The 15,291-nt window shown below is 42.2% G+C and overlaps 2 protein-coding genes across 19 annotated transcripts in view; one reads left to right on the top strand and one right to left on the bottom strand.

Moving 5' to 3' along the window:
• Positions 1 to 15,291, top strand: part of LOC124214634 (uncharacterized) — a 104,455-nt gene that overhangs the window by 84,089 nt on the left and 5,075 nt on the right. For 6 of the 16 annotated variants that reach the window (XM_046617114.2, XM_069134188.1, XM_069134191.1 and 3 more), the window contains exon 2: positions 10,832 to 10,899. The exons of 9 other annotated variants lie outside the window; for them this stretch is intronic. The gene's annotated coding sequence lies outside the window, so the exon portion shown is untranslated. Of the gene's footprint in view, positions 1 to 10,831; positions 10,900 to 14,199; positions 14,259 to 15,291 lie in introns of those variants that run through there. One more of the 16 variants, XM_046617115.2, reaches the window with a different exon arrangement.
• Positions 4,950 to 14,519, bottom strand: Orco (odorant receptor co-receptor). Of its 3 annotated transcripts, none has more exons than XM_046617125.2 (9): positions 14,340 to 14,519; positions 13,078 to 13,221; positions 12,454 to 12,837; positions 12,065 to 12,319; positions 11,735 to 11,973; positions 8,495 to 8,594; positions 8,300 to 8,404; positions 8,055 to 8,210; positions 4,950 to 7,083 (listed from the first exon to the last, which is right to left on the bottom strand). In XM_046617125.2, the coding sequence occupies exons 2-9, from the start codon at positions 13,219 to 13,221 to the stop codon at positions 7,033 to 7,035; spliced, it is 1,434 nt and encodes a 477-aa protein (XP_046473081.1). In that variant the 5' UTR covers positions 14,340 to 14,519; the 3' UTR covers positions 4,950 to 7,032. The 3 variants fall into 3 exon arrangements, with proteins under 3 accessions (XP_046473081.1, XP_046473080.1, XP_046473079.1); XM_046617124.2 differs by lacking the exon at positions 14,340 to 14,519 and having other exon boundaries at positions 4,950 to 6,932; positions 7,002 to 7,083; positions 13,078 to 13,227; XM_046617123.2 differs by lacking the exon at positions 14,340 to 14,519 and having other exon boundaries at positions 13,078 to 13,227.

The raw sequence follows: 15,291 nt of genomic DNA, 5'->3' as shown, positions 1-15,291 counted from the left end.
AACGCTTTGAAATCCTCTAAACGGTTTATCATTAGCACCCCGCTAGGCCGCGGGAGAGATTACCGGGACAAAGCTCCGCTCGTTGTTGCTCAAGGCGAGTTTTTAATTGGGTAACTTTTTTCAATTCTCTTCCGTGCTCGGAAATAAAACAAAATCTGATTTACTAATTACTCGATAAGTTTTTGCCCCCGCGCGATCAACGATGAATCGCCGTATGTTCATACTTGTACGGTCTGCGAATCGATCTTATTGTTAGAAATGACGTTTAATTTCGAGACAATGGCCCACGTGCTTTGTCTCGATTTTTCCGACCCAGTCAAGCATGCGGGGTGACAATTCTTTGTCACCAAATATAACGCGTTTTTATCCACCCGCCTGAAGCGCACAATTTATATGCGCACATGACGCACACAACGTGATACTTCCGTCCTGCACACCCTAAGACACGGTCTAGCCACATATCGTGCCATTGATTTCCCTGCAAATATTAGTGCAACCCTCTCGAGAAAAGGCGAGATTAGAATTTCTATGAAAATCGCGAGCTATCGGTTTATCTACAGGCGTTGTTACGTATGTACCTTGATAATACCTTGAAAGTCTCACAATTTGATGGCACGGTGCGATGTCGTGTCTCTTACGATTAGCCACTTTTTTGACACGATATTTTTGAATACTGTAGGTTGAACAGAATTTAGGCTAGCTGTTTGACGCGAGCTCCATTGGAAAGTAATGCCTTACATCATGTTCTTGGAAGAAACTAATTTGATAGATTCGTCGTATGATGCCGAATTTCGTAGATACCGTTCGAGGCAATATAGTACGATGCACAGTTCAAAAGCACGTTATACATACTTCACTGCATCACTACGGATAGACGCATGTCCAAGTCTTTTGTATTTCATATCGTTATTTTTTATACGAATGCCTCACGATTTGCTCAGTTAGAATTTAACGCATGAATCCAGCGTTTTTTTCGGGGCACCTACCAGCCGATTTCCCTGTATTGATATCGTCGATCCATGCGATAGTAACGGTGTAAAATCTTTTTGACCGCAGAAGAAAAATTCCCTCGAACGGCTCGGGCGACAGTTTTTACCGTGTTTATATTGACTTGACAATTTATACCAGGATCTGCTGCGTATAAACGAGCTCCGTCCCACGGCGAATTGTCACATATTGATCAGACTCACAAATCATCGGGAGAAAATTCTCACCTCACCTTTAGTGAGACTAAAAGTACCCTCGTCAATGAAATAATGTCGGAATACGTGTGAAGAACTGGGAAAGGATATTATTTTCTGTAATTAACCAGATAATGCTCGTATAAGATTTAAGTTCGGTTGGAGAATTAAGTTGAAATAGATGGTTATAGCCAATATCCTCTCCCCTGGAGCTTCTAGTGGAGTAAAAAACTACGTACGTGTCTCGGGTTTAAGTTACTGCACATACCCTTTTCGTTTACTTTTCACGTTTACTGTGTACGCTGAAGGGCGCAAAAATTAAACGTGGGTTTTAATTGCAAGGCACGAAACGAGGGAAACAAAAAACCGAAATCTGGAGGCTGACTTGAAGCATTGTCCATTCGGCGTAAAAAAATGTTTCAAGCAAGCGTCAGCGCGTAACGTTGGCTTCAAAATAAATTCGGAATTACAAGCTGCAGTAAAATCCACGCCTACTGTGAAACTATTTTACTTACGGCATTGTTTTTGTGGCGGAAGGCTGCGCCGCCTTCGGCCACTCGCAGTTTTTGTTCCAATGATGAGAAATTGATATTGATTAATTTAGAACTATCGTATCTTACGGGCGTTGAGGGTGTTTTTATCCCGAGTTATAACCGGCCCTCTTGCCGTTCAGAGATATTGGTTATCGATTAAAAGTGCATCGTTCGGTGCTGAACAAAGTCATTCCCATATAATGTGTCTTATTTACTACCGTCGAGCGGGCAATTTTCTTGTTGATATTTCTAATGTAGTTTTGTTTCGTCTCTCTTTCTCTCTCTTACTTCTTCGCTTGCTTCTGTTTTGCTTAATTTTTCTCGCAATACTTTACCGCTGACTCAGTCTGTTTACTGCTTTATTTAAGGTCATAACTGCTTGAATTTATCACCACCTTGTTGCCGTAACAGGTTGAATCGGAGGTGTTTCGTCCAGATATCTGCCTCGTTATTTTAAATTGTCAATTTATAATTATTACCAATTATTGTCGAACAGTAATTCCAGATATCGATTGGATTCCGGTTTCAATCGCGACACCAATGTTAATTAGACCGGTCACTTTGACGATAGTCTCAAATTAATCAACACTTGTAATTTCACGCGCCGTTCTATTATGTGGCTTAGAATTTTCTTTTACCTCTTCTTCTTTTTCCCTCTTCTAATATTTTTCACACATTTGACCATTAATCACCAGCGTGTTATTGCTATGTATCGTACATAAGAAATTTTAGTTTTCTGGCTTTCAATTTCTGTCCGTATTGCTTGCGTGATTGCTTGTGAAAATAGCGAAAGCTTAGACTTATATTACATAACCATACACGAAAAACATACATGTGCGATATTTCTTCCATTCACTATATCGCTCAACTAATTATATCCCGCTAATTGACTGCCGGATCATGGTTTCATCACTTGGCTATTATTTGGCACTGGAGTTAGCACATCCGGTCACGACCTTTCGTCGTTATATTTTAGTTCCTAATCATCGTGTCGTATTCTCCTCCAGAGATCCAATTGCAAAGTCTTCATCTCTCTCCCTTCTCCTCCTTATCTTTCCATCTACCCTTCTCTTTCTCTCTTTCTCTCTCTCTCTCTCTCTCTCTTTCTCTCTCTTTCTCTTTTCTCTACCTTCGCCTCCTCTCTCCTCCTCTCCTCTGCTTCGTCTTTCGGAAAAAAGTCTTACTCGCGCACCGCTCACTACCCCAGCGTACCGAACGACACCTCCGAGACCGCGTTTTCAGTCATAAACTGGAAATATTTTTTGGAAAAAGCTCGTTGCGTAGCATCCAGCATCGCCTGGCACGAGGAGTCAGAGCCCTGCTGACTGCCTCCCTCGGTCCGATCGAAGCGACCCTCTCTGGGAAAGGGGCGAGAAGGAACGAGGGGAGCTGGGGTGGCGGCTGCGCATTTATCCGGGCGCCAAAATTCGCTTCCAAACGCATATCGTACGTTTGGCAAACAGCCCGAAAGGCTTGCCTCTGAATATCGGCCCCACGAACCCGTCTGCGTGAAAATTCTATCGCTCCTTGGCTGTACAGCTATAACCAAAAATAACAACGATCGACGAGGCGCGCTGTTACACCCTCAACATTCCGTTCCGCAAAGCGGCCGAAGTACAATCTAAGCTTTCAGCGACCAGATAAAGCAGTCATTGCCGTTATTGGTGCGCGGTATCATGGCTACCAGAGAATCGAGCTTTTTCAATTTCGACGGTCTTGCTCCTTCACCTGTTACAGATTCAACGGCAGACGTTGCAGATGCGATACTACATGCATGCTCGGATGCGATTCTTGCTGGTTGTAAACCGAACTTTATTGCGATGCTTCAGCCGATACGCATACACGTCTACTCTATGCCTGCACCAACGGTTCATACCAAATGAAAAATCTCTCGGTACCCAACGATTGGAACCATCTGTATGGGTATGAAGAATATATTCTTGAAACTGTCTTTCGCACCCGTAAAATTGACCGTAAAATTTGATATTCGATATAGCATGCATGAGAGATCTCGGTGGATCCCGTAACATCGTTGTATCCTCCGTGTATTAACCTGCAGACTCGAGGTTATATATCCATCGTACATTATACACCTCGGTTACCGTACAAGTTATCGGTTTGTACAAACTTCCCATCGTTAATACCGAATTTTTTTTAAAACTCTGCGACAATTTACCAGTTCGCGGTGTTCCGCAAATTTTCGACTTTCATGTTTCCACCAAATGCTTCTTTGGTACAGGGGGGATGTTGCCGAAGAAATGTGCAGACCCAACTGTTTCTGACACCTGCACCTTGCTTCGACATTTATTCCCATGGCCGTTTCTATTTCACAGCAACCTCAATTTTATAGCAACCCCGGCAGGAATTTTCCCCGCTGGCTTGAACATATTTCATTCCAGTCACGTACCCCTGTACGCGTTTATTTTGTATATTCATAAATTCCATGAGGAAGCCGATATCGGCGTGGTCGGCGTATACTATTTCACAAAGGCAAACCTGCGGTGAAATATCGTTGTACAATTTGTACGTGAAAAATTCAAATATAAATGCACACCCCGGTGTAATGTTCCGGTATAGCGATCTGTGACGTATCCTCGACATATTTCAAAGGCTTACGAATATTGATCGAACGAATCGGAAGCCCCCGTTCCGAGGTAAAATAAATCCGACTTGTTATCGGAACTTTTTGAACACGCGACTGCAGCTCTGAGAGAGAAAATCTGGGAGGACGAACAAGGGTCGTGCAACTCTGGTTGAAATTTTGTGTAAATGTATGTGACCACAGTCGTCCCCGTTTACCCTCGGGTCCTTGCGAAATCCCACCTGATGTTTCAAGGGTTCCCATAAAGAGGGACGACCTCGTATATTTACAAATCCCACCGATCGACTGTTCCAGACTTAGAAATTGTTTTAGAGTGTTCCTCGACGGTCTCGTTCTACTGGCTGATTGTCGCTATTGCTTTGCAGTTACGACCTTCCCCTCATTTCGAGTACATTCGGTTCATACATAGGCCGGAAACAAGATTCATAAAAATGCACCGGATGTTGACCAGGGAACGATCTACGCGTACGCACGTTCACTTGGGATGTTGGGAATCGATATTTGGCATTGATTCAATGTGTAGGATAATTTTCATGCCTATGCGGCGGAAAAGCGGCTTGCTGGGAGCGTGATGAAACATTTGTTTTGGAAAAGTTCCCGACACACGCAAAGAGAATAGGAAACTCGTACTCCTTAATGTCTGAATGTTTTATTAGATAAATATATATAGTGTAGATTTACATAGAAAGAACAGCTGGGACTGTGGGAAATTGAACAATTAAATCAACACTTTTGAACTCCGTTGCACGTTAATGCCGAATATAAGAATTCAGAGCGCGTGGATTACCAAACAGCTCTGCTCCGCCTGCCGATACAACATGCCAGCACGTAGCACCCTCGCTCAACACGATCGTTGTAACTATTATTAAGGTTTATATGTTACTTGGTAAATTATCATTATTTTATATCCTAATGCTTAGATTTACGTTACATACGTACGGTATTATCTTTAATCGAATCCTGCTGCACTTGCAAAGAATTAACATTTTTCCCGACATATAGTCGTGAGTGTAAGAATATGGTGCCCAGTGGTAATATTTTGAAGGATAAATACGCGTACTCAACTTTTTGGATCAGAGAAAAAAGAAATCCTGTCTTAGAATATATGTAGAAACATTTGTATGTAGAAACGTGTCAAAATTCAGAAGCACGTCTTCGGCGTGGAATTGGGTCACAAATGCACGTACGCGTATCGTACAGTTATTTTAAATACTTATAGTAATAACTTGAGATGGGTTCGATATATGTTATGGGTTTTATGTGATAACGGAATGGAGAGCGGATTTAGTTACATGACTGAATGAATTTATTAAATGCGCAAAATATCATAAACAAACAAAGAACATAACCTATGTCGCTTCTCGGCCAACGATCGCCGAAAGACTGCTGGGCCCGCTGCCCCCTCTCACGCTCGAAACGCGTACATCGTCGCTGCGAGCGCTCGCACACACACGCCGTTCACACGCGCACACTCATCTTTTTGCGTTCCTACAAATGTTACCATTTACTTTCACGCCATAATAATTCACTTATAAATCAATTGATAGTAGGTCGCACAGTACCTAACTATTTGGTCAGTTATCTTAGGGTGCGACAAAATTTTAAACACTATTTACTACTAATTTTGATTTCTCTAATTGAATTTCAACGTTATTCTGATAACCTTTCAGGAATATACTTATTCTTGTAGTCATTTACATGGTTCCGTAACGCAAGTATCATCGTTACTATCTTCAAATTCTCTATTAATTATTATGTTATTTCGTTAAGGCATTTCGTCACACATTCACATGTGTACGATTCGGTTAAAGTCTACCGATAAATTCTAATTGTAACGTAATAGAATTCGAAAAATATTTTACTTAAGTATAAGCCTATAAGACAAGAGCAAAATAGACAGTAGTAAGACGCCTTTCGCCTTTGAAAAAAATTATACAGATTTAAAGAAAACGCTCAATACCCCGTAGAAATTGTCAGAATAGCGCTCGGTAAAAGATTCGCGTATTTACATACGCAGTTAAAAGTTTTTTCAGACCAACTGTATTTTTTCCTATTCTTAGCAACGTGAAATAAACTGCTGGACTGTATTGCTGGTCAGGAGAATAAAATTTTTATAACTACGATAACATTAATTCTCACGTATAAATATAAGCTTAGCGTAAGGTTTCCCCATTGAGTCCTAAAATACAGACCTTCCTTTCATGCCCGAAACCTTGCAATTACAAACGATCAGAACTTTCGTTCATTTTTCTTCTTTGGCTCACAACTTTCGAGTAAAATTTATCAATTTTCGAACCGTTCGTCCAAAATCTCAACACTGTTTTGTGCATCGACACAGACGGTTCGAAAATTGAAATGCGAACAGTTCATTCAAGTATTGCATATCGGTTGACATTCACCAACGTATGTGATAAGTCGAAAATTAATCATTTTATCTGCCCAACGTTTAGTGTAGGTTTCATACGTATCATGAGATTCCGTTGAAGTAATAGTTTAATACTGGTATTTTCTTCAATTACCAAACTTCGTAAGGCACCACAAAGCCAGAGTGAAATGGGCGATTCGGCTCAGCCGGCTGCCTAAGAGAATATTCCTTCTTCGTACCGTAAGTAAGAACTTAAAAAAAAAAGATGAAAAAAACCACACTTGGATCTCCCCGCGAATCAGACGAGCAAGAGAACTCACTTTAGCTCTATGGCGGATGATGATTGCGGATTTAACCGAGCTGCATCAGCACCATGAAGTAGGTAACCATCGCTCCAACAACCTGCGAATAATTAATTTCATTAATGAAACATCACCGCCGCGGTTGTAATTATACTAGGCTAAGCATTGACACCCGTGGATTTTGCGTGTTTCTTAGCCACCGGTGGTTAATTGCAATAATGCCCTGCGTGTTCCTAGATTTTCACTGTGCAGAAGCTATAACGCGAGGTAAAGCTGAACGCATGTTACATCAGATATCAGAATAATATCTCTGAAAATGTCGGAATACCATCGACTGGGTCGTATTCGAACTCCTACTAATATGTCAGCATAAATATCGTACTTTCTACACAATGCTGTTTACGTATTTCTGATCTAAGAACTGGACAGAAATTGAAAATAGTGGCCGCGTCTCATTCAACTGTAGATACCTACCAAGTTCAGTGAGTCATTTTTACGATGTACGATGTACATAATATGGATCTGTGGTGACGCTTAATAATAGTTTAGAAAAAAGTGATACTACAGTTTATGATGGACGAGTACTATATACGGTAAATCTAACTTCCGGTAAGAAAGAAAACTGGACGAAACTTTTTACCGCCAGATCATATCAGTCTTGTGTTGTAGAATCACTGCCATGTGACAGAGTATCTGCGTAAAAAGACGTCCCAAAGTTCTATGATTTCCCTTCAGACCATCACCCGCAAAACGTGACTCTCCACCCGTCGAGTACACTCAACCATACGCTATATAAGCTGTACGCGTTACATCTTATACATTATTTTACCCATCCTCGAGAAATATTTTTTCGCGAAACTCCCGACACTCCTTCCCGCGTTTGGAAATGTGATCAGTGATGTGTCTTTTACGCTGTATTGCGATCAGTGTTTCCATGAAGTTTGAATTTTTTCACGGCCATCAAGTTTGAATCCCACCAAGTTTCGGAACAACGAATTCATCGGCAATAATACTCGCCGTATTGCGTAGAAAATAGTCACATCGTCGGTGTACATTTGTATCGTCACTTACCGACGCGAACAAGTCCAAAGAAACCGTGAAGAACTTGGCACCGGAAACCGACATGGCCTTTTGACACTGCTGACAAACAATTTGAACGAACGTCTTCGCCTCCTCAGATCCATCGTACCACTGGCAGGAGTAGGCGGCATCCATAACCGATGAACTCTGCAATGAGCAAAATATTCCTCTAGAGTAAAACCTGGTGGACCGTAATTAGTTTGTCTCAGTTCAATTAGGAGTCTAACGAGGCCTACCTCTTCGATCAGTCGATTTCCAAATATACAGAAGAGAAAGACTTGCCCCAGACTGTAGAGGATGTAACCTATGACGCCCATTGAGTATACGTCAAAGCCAGAAATCTGTTTTGGGCAAAGTAACGCTCTTGTACTTTTTTTGCGATTTTTATATTCGTAAGTAACGGAGTAATATTACAGATTGTGTGAGAATACCTTTGTTGCTTGATAAGCGAGCAGAGTTAAGGTAATTGTGGCTATCAACATGTGGATAAGTAAGGCAAACCCGTAAGTATCCCCGACGGCTGTTACGAGTCTGAAAAACAATAGTGCAACATGTGTAATACCAGACCGTGATCCACCTTCGATCCATAAATTATTCGATTTCACTCCATAAGTACGTCAGGTCTATTCGCAAATAACCATTGAATGGTACTTTTTCTTTTAGTCGTTGACGGGTAAAAATTTGTTAAATCCGTCCCATCGTTGGAAAGTGTATACGAATTGATGAACGTGCCTTTGCGTTATAGCTTGCCGGATCAACGTTACTGTAATTTCTGAGAAAGATCAGACCATGAGACAATGTCGATAATGTAGGCGAAGAAGCTACCAGAGTCCCGGTACCACCCACTTGGACGACGACTTCACGGCCTAACCGCCCCGAAGATAACTTGGTTGCCATTGTCGTTTTGCTTGAATATTTCAAGCACAGCTCTTCCAGCGTGCTATTGCCAGCTTGTACAGCGAGGAGGGCGTGTCTCTGCCATTCTACATACACCATGTGCCAGTTCACCGTGCCGCGAAGCCCTTTAAGCATTTTCCCCGATACGTAAAAGTAAAACTTCCCGCGACTTCTTTGAGGTAAAAAAATAACAGAACAAAGGGATGGCTCGATTAAATAAACGTGTGCCATTGATTTACGCACGAGTGGTTTAAATTCATGTGGAGTGAACGTCTGGGTGGATACCAAGACGATTTTCCAGTCCCGCCTTAAAGAAATTTATTGCCTTTTCTTTCGTTGCCGCGGGGTTGACTTCGATATTGTTATCTCGGTCACGAAACCCGTTCACGTCAAAAAGATGATGATCAAATTCGTCGGTTTTTTTCAGAGGGGGGGGGGTCTCATTTCGGGGGAGGCGAAAATTTGGCATGTCAAGACGAGGAAACGAAAGACACGGCGTCAAACTCCAGTTTTCGATGCGTTTAATCGAATTGTACGAAGACTGCCGCGTCGTTGTCACAGACACCAGACTCCGTGTAGTGTCGACAATAATTCGCTTTGCTTGGCTTCGGAAAGGTCTCGATCGAACACTTTACGCGCGATATTTCTTTTTTACTCTGTAAATACACCAGATTCGGAGGGTCTGGTATAAAATAAGGCACATGTTTTCCTTTCGCAATCCGGAAATGGAAAGCAAAGCCCTTTGAAGTCTGTAAAAGAAGATTAGGCTGTCAAAATAGCATTTGCTTTGCTTCTCTGACCCACGTACGGTCGGATGAGAGGAAAAGGAATTTCTGTACACGGTCCGAAGTGAATATATGATCGTCCCGGGATCGACCGTTTCGCCCTTGCTCCCGACGTTCCTTCTTCATATTATACGTGGGTTCTTTCATCGACTGCTGTCATCCCTTCCTACCCTATTCCTCTATGTCCACCGTGTGGTCGCGTTACGTTTTCCAAACCCCGTAAATTGAACGCCACACACCGACTCGCGACACTAGCGGTCAATATCTCGCTCACATTCGCTCTTGCGATTAATACTTGACCACTGTGGGATTTCCAACAGACGTCTGGTTGTTTCTCTTTCGTATATACAGGTATGTATATGCATGGAATGAAGTGGAATGGGGTGACGAAGCTGGACGGGGATGGGGTGCAATAAGGGTGCAGGAAAAATGGGCGAATAATGGAAAGAGGATACAGTTGTGCCCCATATTACGAACGCCTTTGCGGCTTCGGTGTATCGCACGAGCAGCAGATGGGTATACAAATGCATACCATAAATTTTCTCCAGAATTTTTCCAGAAGACGTATGACTTTGTCGGACCTAAACCCGTTGTATAATATTTACCAGACTGGATTTACCCAGCATCTGAGAGAAGCCTTTATTTAATCATTACCGATAGAGTTTCAAACCCTTACTGAAAATTTTAAGACTCCAGACGAAATGTTTCCGAGCAGGTTCAAAGTGTTTTATTAAATATGCAGTCGAGTCGAGTGGCGATCAAATATGAATTTCGCCGCTCAGCTATTCAGGGTATTTGCATCTCACATATTGGGAAGACTCTGACCTACTTTGACCAGGGTGAGTGATTACTGCTTTCTGTCTTTCATGAATTAATTGACGACACGTTTGCAAAGTTTTTCTTCGATATCTTTCTTTTTCCTAACTCTTTTTCATCGCTTCGTCCAAAGGTGACGCGAAATGGATGTCAAACGGTTCGTGCTTGGATCGTATCATGCTATTCTAAAATCAGTCTGGAAGTAAAAAATTCAAAATTTGTTTGCTCAAGTGATCACGTCGAGTACATGTATTTCTCTTTTGTTTTCAGAGTTAACGCAACTGAGCGTACGAGCAGTTAACAACAGTCACTGAGAAAGTCTCGCATCATGTTGTAGCGTGAGTTTCAACATCGAACAGTGAGATTTCTTTTAAACAAAGTCTAAGAAATTTTCTATCCACTCTCTTGTGTACACACGAAAGCAGCGGCCCCTCTTTTACGGATTACATCCATATTGGCGGACTATGGGCATAATACCGGGCACAACATCTACAGCGGTGTTACTTTCAAAGACCGTGACTTGCAATAATTGCACATGACATAGTCATATGACGTCACACTGTCGCCGAATCGTGCACTGACTTTTACGAGCCTACGAGCCTCTGACCTACGTTCACGAGGCTACTAGTCACGCATTTCAGTAAACATTACAAAAAACAGAGAAAACTAAGCGCACGTTATTCGTACTGCCCCAAGTCAACTGATCAACAAGCCTGTCTAAAATGAAAGATTCAACTAATTTTTAGGAATACTTCTGTCGCAGAATCTTGTTGGTAGAGCTGTGAACGGTCGGGTAGCATTCGTTGGAAGTAATGAACCACAGTTTACGGTTTTTACTGCGAGCAGTTATCATGTGTAAGTGGTTACAAGTACCGACTAGAAAATTAAAGTTACTTCTCCTTGGCTATCGACGTGTTTGTCATGAATGATGCACGGGCAAATCTCCCCTCCATAATATACCTGCGTATGGATTTCCTACCCTCTTTCAACTACTATTCAGCGCTTGGGTATCTGGAATCTATTGCTCGGTCTCCCCAAGTTTTTCTCATTGAAAAATTTCGACTGCCAATTGGCTAATCCTTACCTCGACCCATTTGACAATTGCCGGTGAACTTTTTTTCCAATTCGTATGATTTATCGCCAAAAATTGAATTCAGAATAGCCACAGCTCACCTCACTACATGCTTGTGCCTTTCGACCCAATACTTGATGGCACTTCTGACCAATATTTCCTGCTTCTTGGTCAGCCCGTTCGGACCGACTCCACCACTGAAGCCGAGGCCTGTCGTGGATCTGAACGTGGCCGTAAAGTCTTGTCTGTTGCTGTAAATCCCTCTCAAATCCATATCCAGCATGTCGTTTTCGGGTGGCGGCGGGGGTTGATTGTCTCTCAAGTGGTCGGTACTTCCAGCCTGCGCAGTGATGGGAAAAAGTTAACCACTTCAAAGGGTGTCGAGTATACGAACTTGAGCGAGGTCGTACGTACGAATAGATTCTGCTTACTTTGAACAATTCGTTGCTGTGCGGAACAACCGTGTCCAACGTTGCACTCAGCTCGATCAGCGGCTTCATTATTTGCTTCAGATGTTGAATCTGCTCGCAGGCAAAAAGTAGCCAAGAGCAAAAGAGCACGTCCAGCATGCTGGCGCTCATCAGACAGACCAGGACCCAATAGAATTGAAATATCAATGTGGCGACGTGAGCTACGCCATGTCCGGCGTCATAAGGGTACCAGGACCGCAGCATCAGCCTTGGTATCTACAAAGTTTTCCAAGTTCATACGCTACCTGTTTCTTAAAACTATCAAACGACAGCTTCTCTTCCTTATTTATCTCTCCCTTTCAATTTGTCGATCGAAATTAAGGCGAAGGTTATTAGCGAGGGTGCGTTACCTCGATGGTCGTTGTCTCGTTCGTTTCCTTGTCGACGATATTCTTCACGGAGTCACCCATGAAGGTTAGACCGGTCCACGCGAGAACCGAAAACACGGTTGCGGCCGTTACGCTAGTTAAAAGACGTCTATTTTTCGATAGCGCGATGGCATGGTATCGAGCGTTACTCTCGGCAAACAAGGGATGGCTGTTCGGATTGTTCCAAATTCCCAATGTCCGATAAAACATTTTACTCCTCGCGCCGGCGTACGTCAGCTTTGATAAGCTATGCGTGAAAAAGAGGAGGGTGATGGTGTTTGCGGTCATGTCTTCAACGTTATCCCTCTCAAAGAAGAGGTTCAAGCCGCAGAGAGAAAACTGTAGAAGGATCAAGATTAGGTGAACCTGCAAAAGGTCGTTAAGTTAGCTCAAGAAATCCGTAAAATACGGTAGTAGCTGCATAAAGAGCATATTTTTTCACATATCGACACGTTTTCTACGATGGCTTAGCTCGTAATATTAAACAAGACATGCATAATTGCATTATCGCATCGGCGGTCTTGACTGACCCCGTATTTATCTATAGTTATATCTTTTGCGATGCTGATAACCAGTCTGAGAATAAAACTGAGTACAGTGGCTTACGACGCAGTAGATTTTATGAAACAGCTTTATATTGCTTCCTCCCGCGTCGTTGTAATATTGAAAGAAGAAATGGCCGGTGAACTGCATGAGCCGAATATTCGGCATCAGGTCTGCCACGAGACCTTGCTGCTTATATTTCATCATCTGCATAAAAAATCAGTCAGCTAAAAGTTATTTAATAACTGCTGCATGCGGTCTGGCTTCTGCTAAATGATGTGGCATAACTTGCCACGTGTGCAAACTGACCGCGAAATGAACAGTATAATTACACCCGCATATAGTCGGACCTTGATTGAATTATTTCTAGAGTTGTCAACTTGACGTTTCGATTTTTGTTATGCTGAGGATCGAACGCGGATCAGGTTACTGGGCTGCCAGAAAAATTTGCAAGACTGAAATTAAATCCAATTTTCATCACAGACGTGATCGACTTTCAAAAAGTTCAAAAACTATGAATTTTACTATCAAGGGTTCTGAAGCACCACAGAATATAAATAACACATGCAATTCTATCAGCCAGGAAAATTATAACCCAAATTCATGATCTAGTGAAATTAGGTTTATAAAATTTACTCGTGTGGAAAATAATGCCCGATCGATACAGGAAGCCGTAATTAAACACACGTATAACCGTAGCAAGCGATAAATATTTCAGACGAATTTGAATTCACAATGTAATACAAAATGTCAGATGACACGTGATCGTATAATTCGCTAGAATAGCAAATAACGAACGCTGTCTTCGTTATGAATTCTGAATCCTAGCGATAAATATTGGCAAGCGAATTAAATAACCGAGTGCTCGTTTCGCTTTGTTTCACATTTATTCAGTGCATTAATTGAGACGGTATACTTTGAGCGTGATGAGATTGTTCACTAAATTCCCTTTGCATGAAATACAACTCTAAATTCTGCTTCATTCTGAGTTGCAAATTCTGCATTCTTCCTTTTATTCCATATGCGATGGGCAAGTAACAGCGTGCTAATTTTCTGCCGATTCTTACCGGGCAGTGATTGTGTTAAATTCCTGTGAGTGCGAATTGGCGTATTCCACAGTTACCCTGTGGGGGGGGGGGGTTATGCGTTAACCAAGTTCATTTTTCAATTCGATAAATTCAAAGTGCAGCTCGAACTTGAACTTGGGGGGTTGGTGCTCTGGTTTCATCCGCGTCGTGGTGCTGGTGAGTAAATTGAAACGATTCAAATTCCAACGGAAATGCGAAGGAATCCGACGAACCCTGTTCTGTAAGAAAAAGTCTTACCTTGAGTTTTGTGTGTACTAATCCAAAACCGCGCGAGGGAAATGAAAAGCGATAAACCGTGCGAACCGTGCAGGTACTCTATAATTCCTCGACGAGGCGGCCGGCGAACAAGGAGGTCGTAAGATGACAAGAAGGTGACCGCGAGGTGGACTCGGAGAATCGCGCGCAAACGCTTGCCCTCCTCTGTTGCAACGCTCTGCCTGAAAAGGGTCGCGGACATCCGCCGTTCCTCGGAGACGCCCAACGTGGTCCAATGATAGCTTTACTTTTGCGCGCAACCGCTTCTGCGTTCTTGATGTACTGCTCGCTGCTTTGCCGCCAGACTCTTTTCTTATTTACCAAACATCGGGTTATCACTGTCCTTTTGTAAGGCGCTAATTGTTTATGCTCGTACCTACTCCTGCCATTATCATTTAGAGTACCTAACGATGACTTTTCCTCACCACGCACTCTTTGTAGACCTAAAAGTTATTTTAACAGGACGGCGACAGACCGGAAAACCGGGTATAGTCAGGGAAAAGTCATGAAATTATGATCGAACGTAGGAAAAAATCTAATTTTTTTATAAATCGTTTCCAAACATTAAGCTATGCTTCGTCAATTCGGTTAAGCTAACTTTCGGAAATGGTTATTGTTCGATTTTTAATTATTTCTGTGAAACGAAGCAATACTGTGTGTATTTTAAATCCAAATTTACATATTCAAGATGCACAACTTCTGGAGCTTTTTAGCTTTTTATCATAAAAGCTACGCAAGATTACCTAATTTTCAAGGGAAAACCTCAGGGAGTTCTGAATTTTTTGACGAGAAAAGTCAGGGAAAAGTCGAGGAATTTTGTTTACGTAAAATTGTCGGCAACCTGTTTAACGTTTTGCTTGAAGTTGAACACGGAGATTTCTTCTTTCATTAAAAAAATTTGACTTTCAAACTCAATTTTTTGAAACCTAATTCC

Source organism: Neodiprion pinetum, chromosome 3, assembly GCF_021155775.2.
Source record: "Neodiprion pinetum isolate iyNeoPine1 chromosome 3, iyNeoPine1.2, whole genome shotgun sequence".
Lineage (NCBI taxonomy): Eukaryota > Metazoa > Arthropoda > Insecta > Hymenoptera > Diprionidae > Neodiprion > Neodiprion pinetum.
The sequence above is the reverse complement of the archived record's forward strand: the minus strand, read 5'-3'. Positions and strand labels throughout refer to the sequence as shown.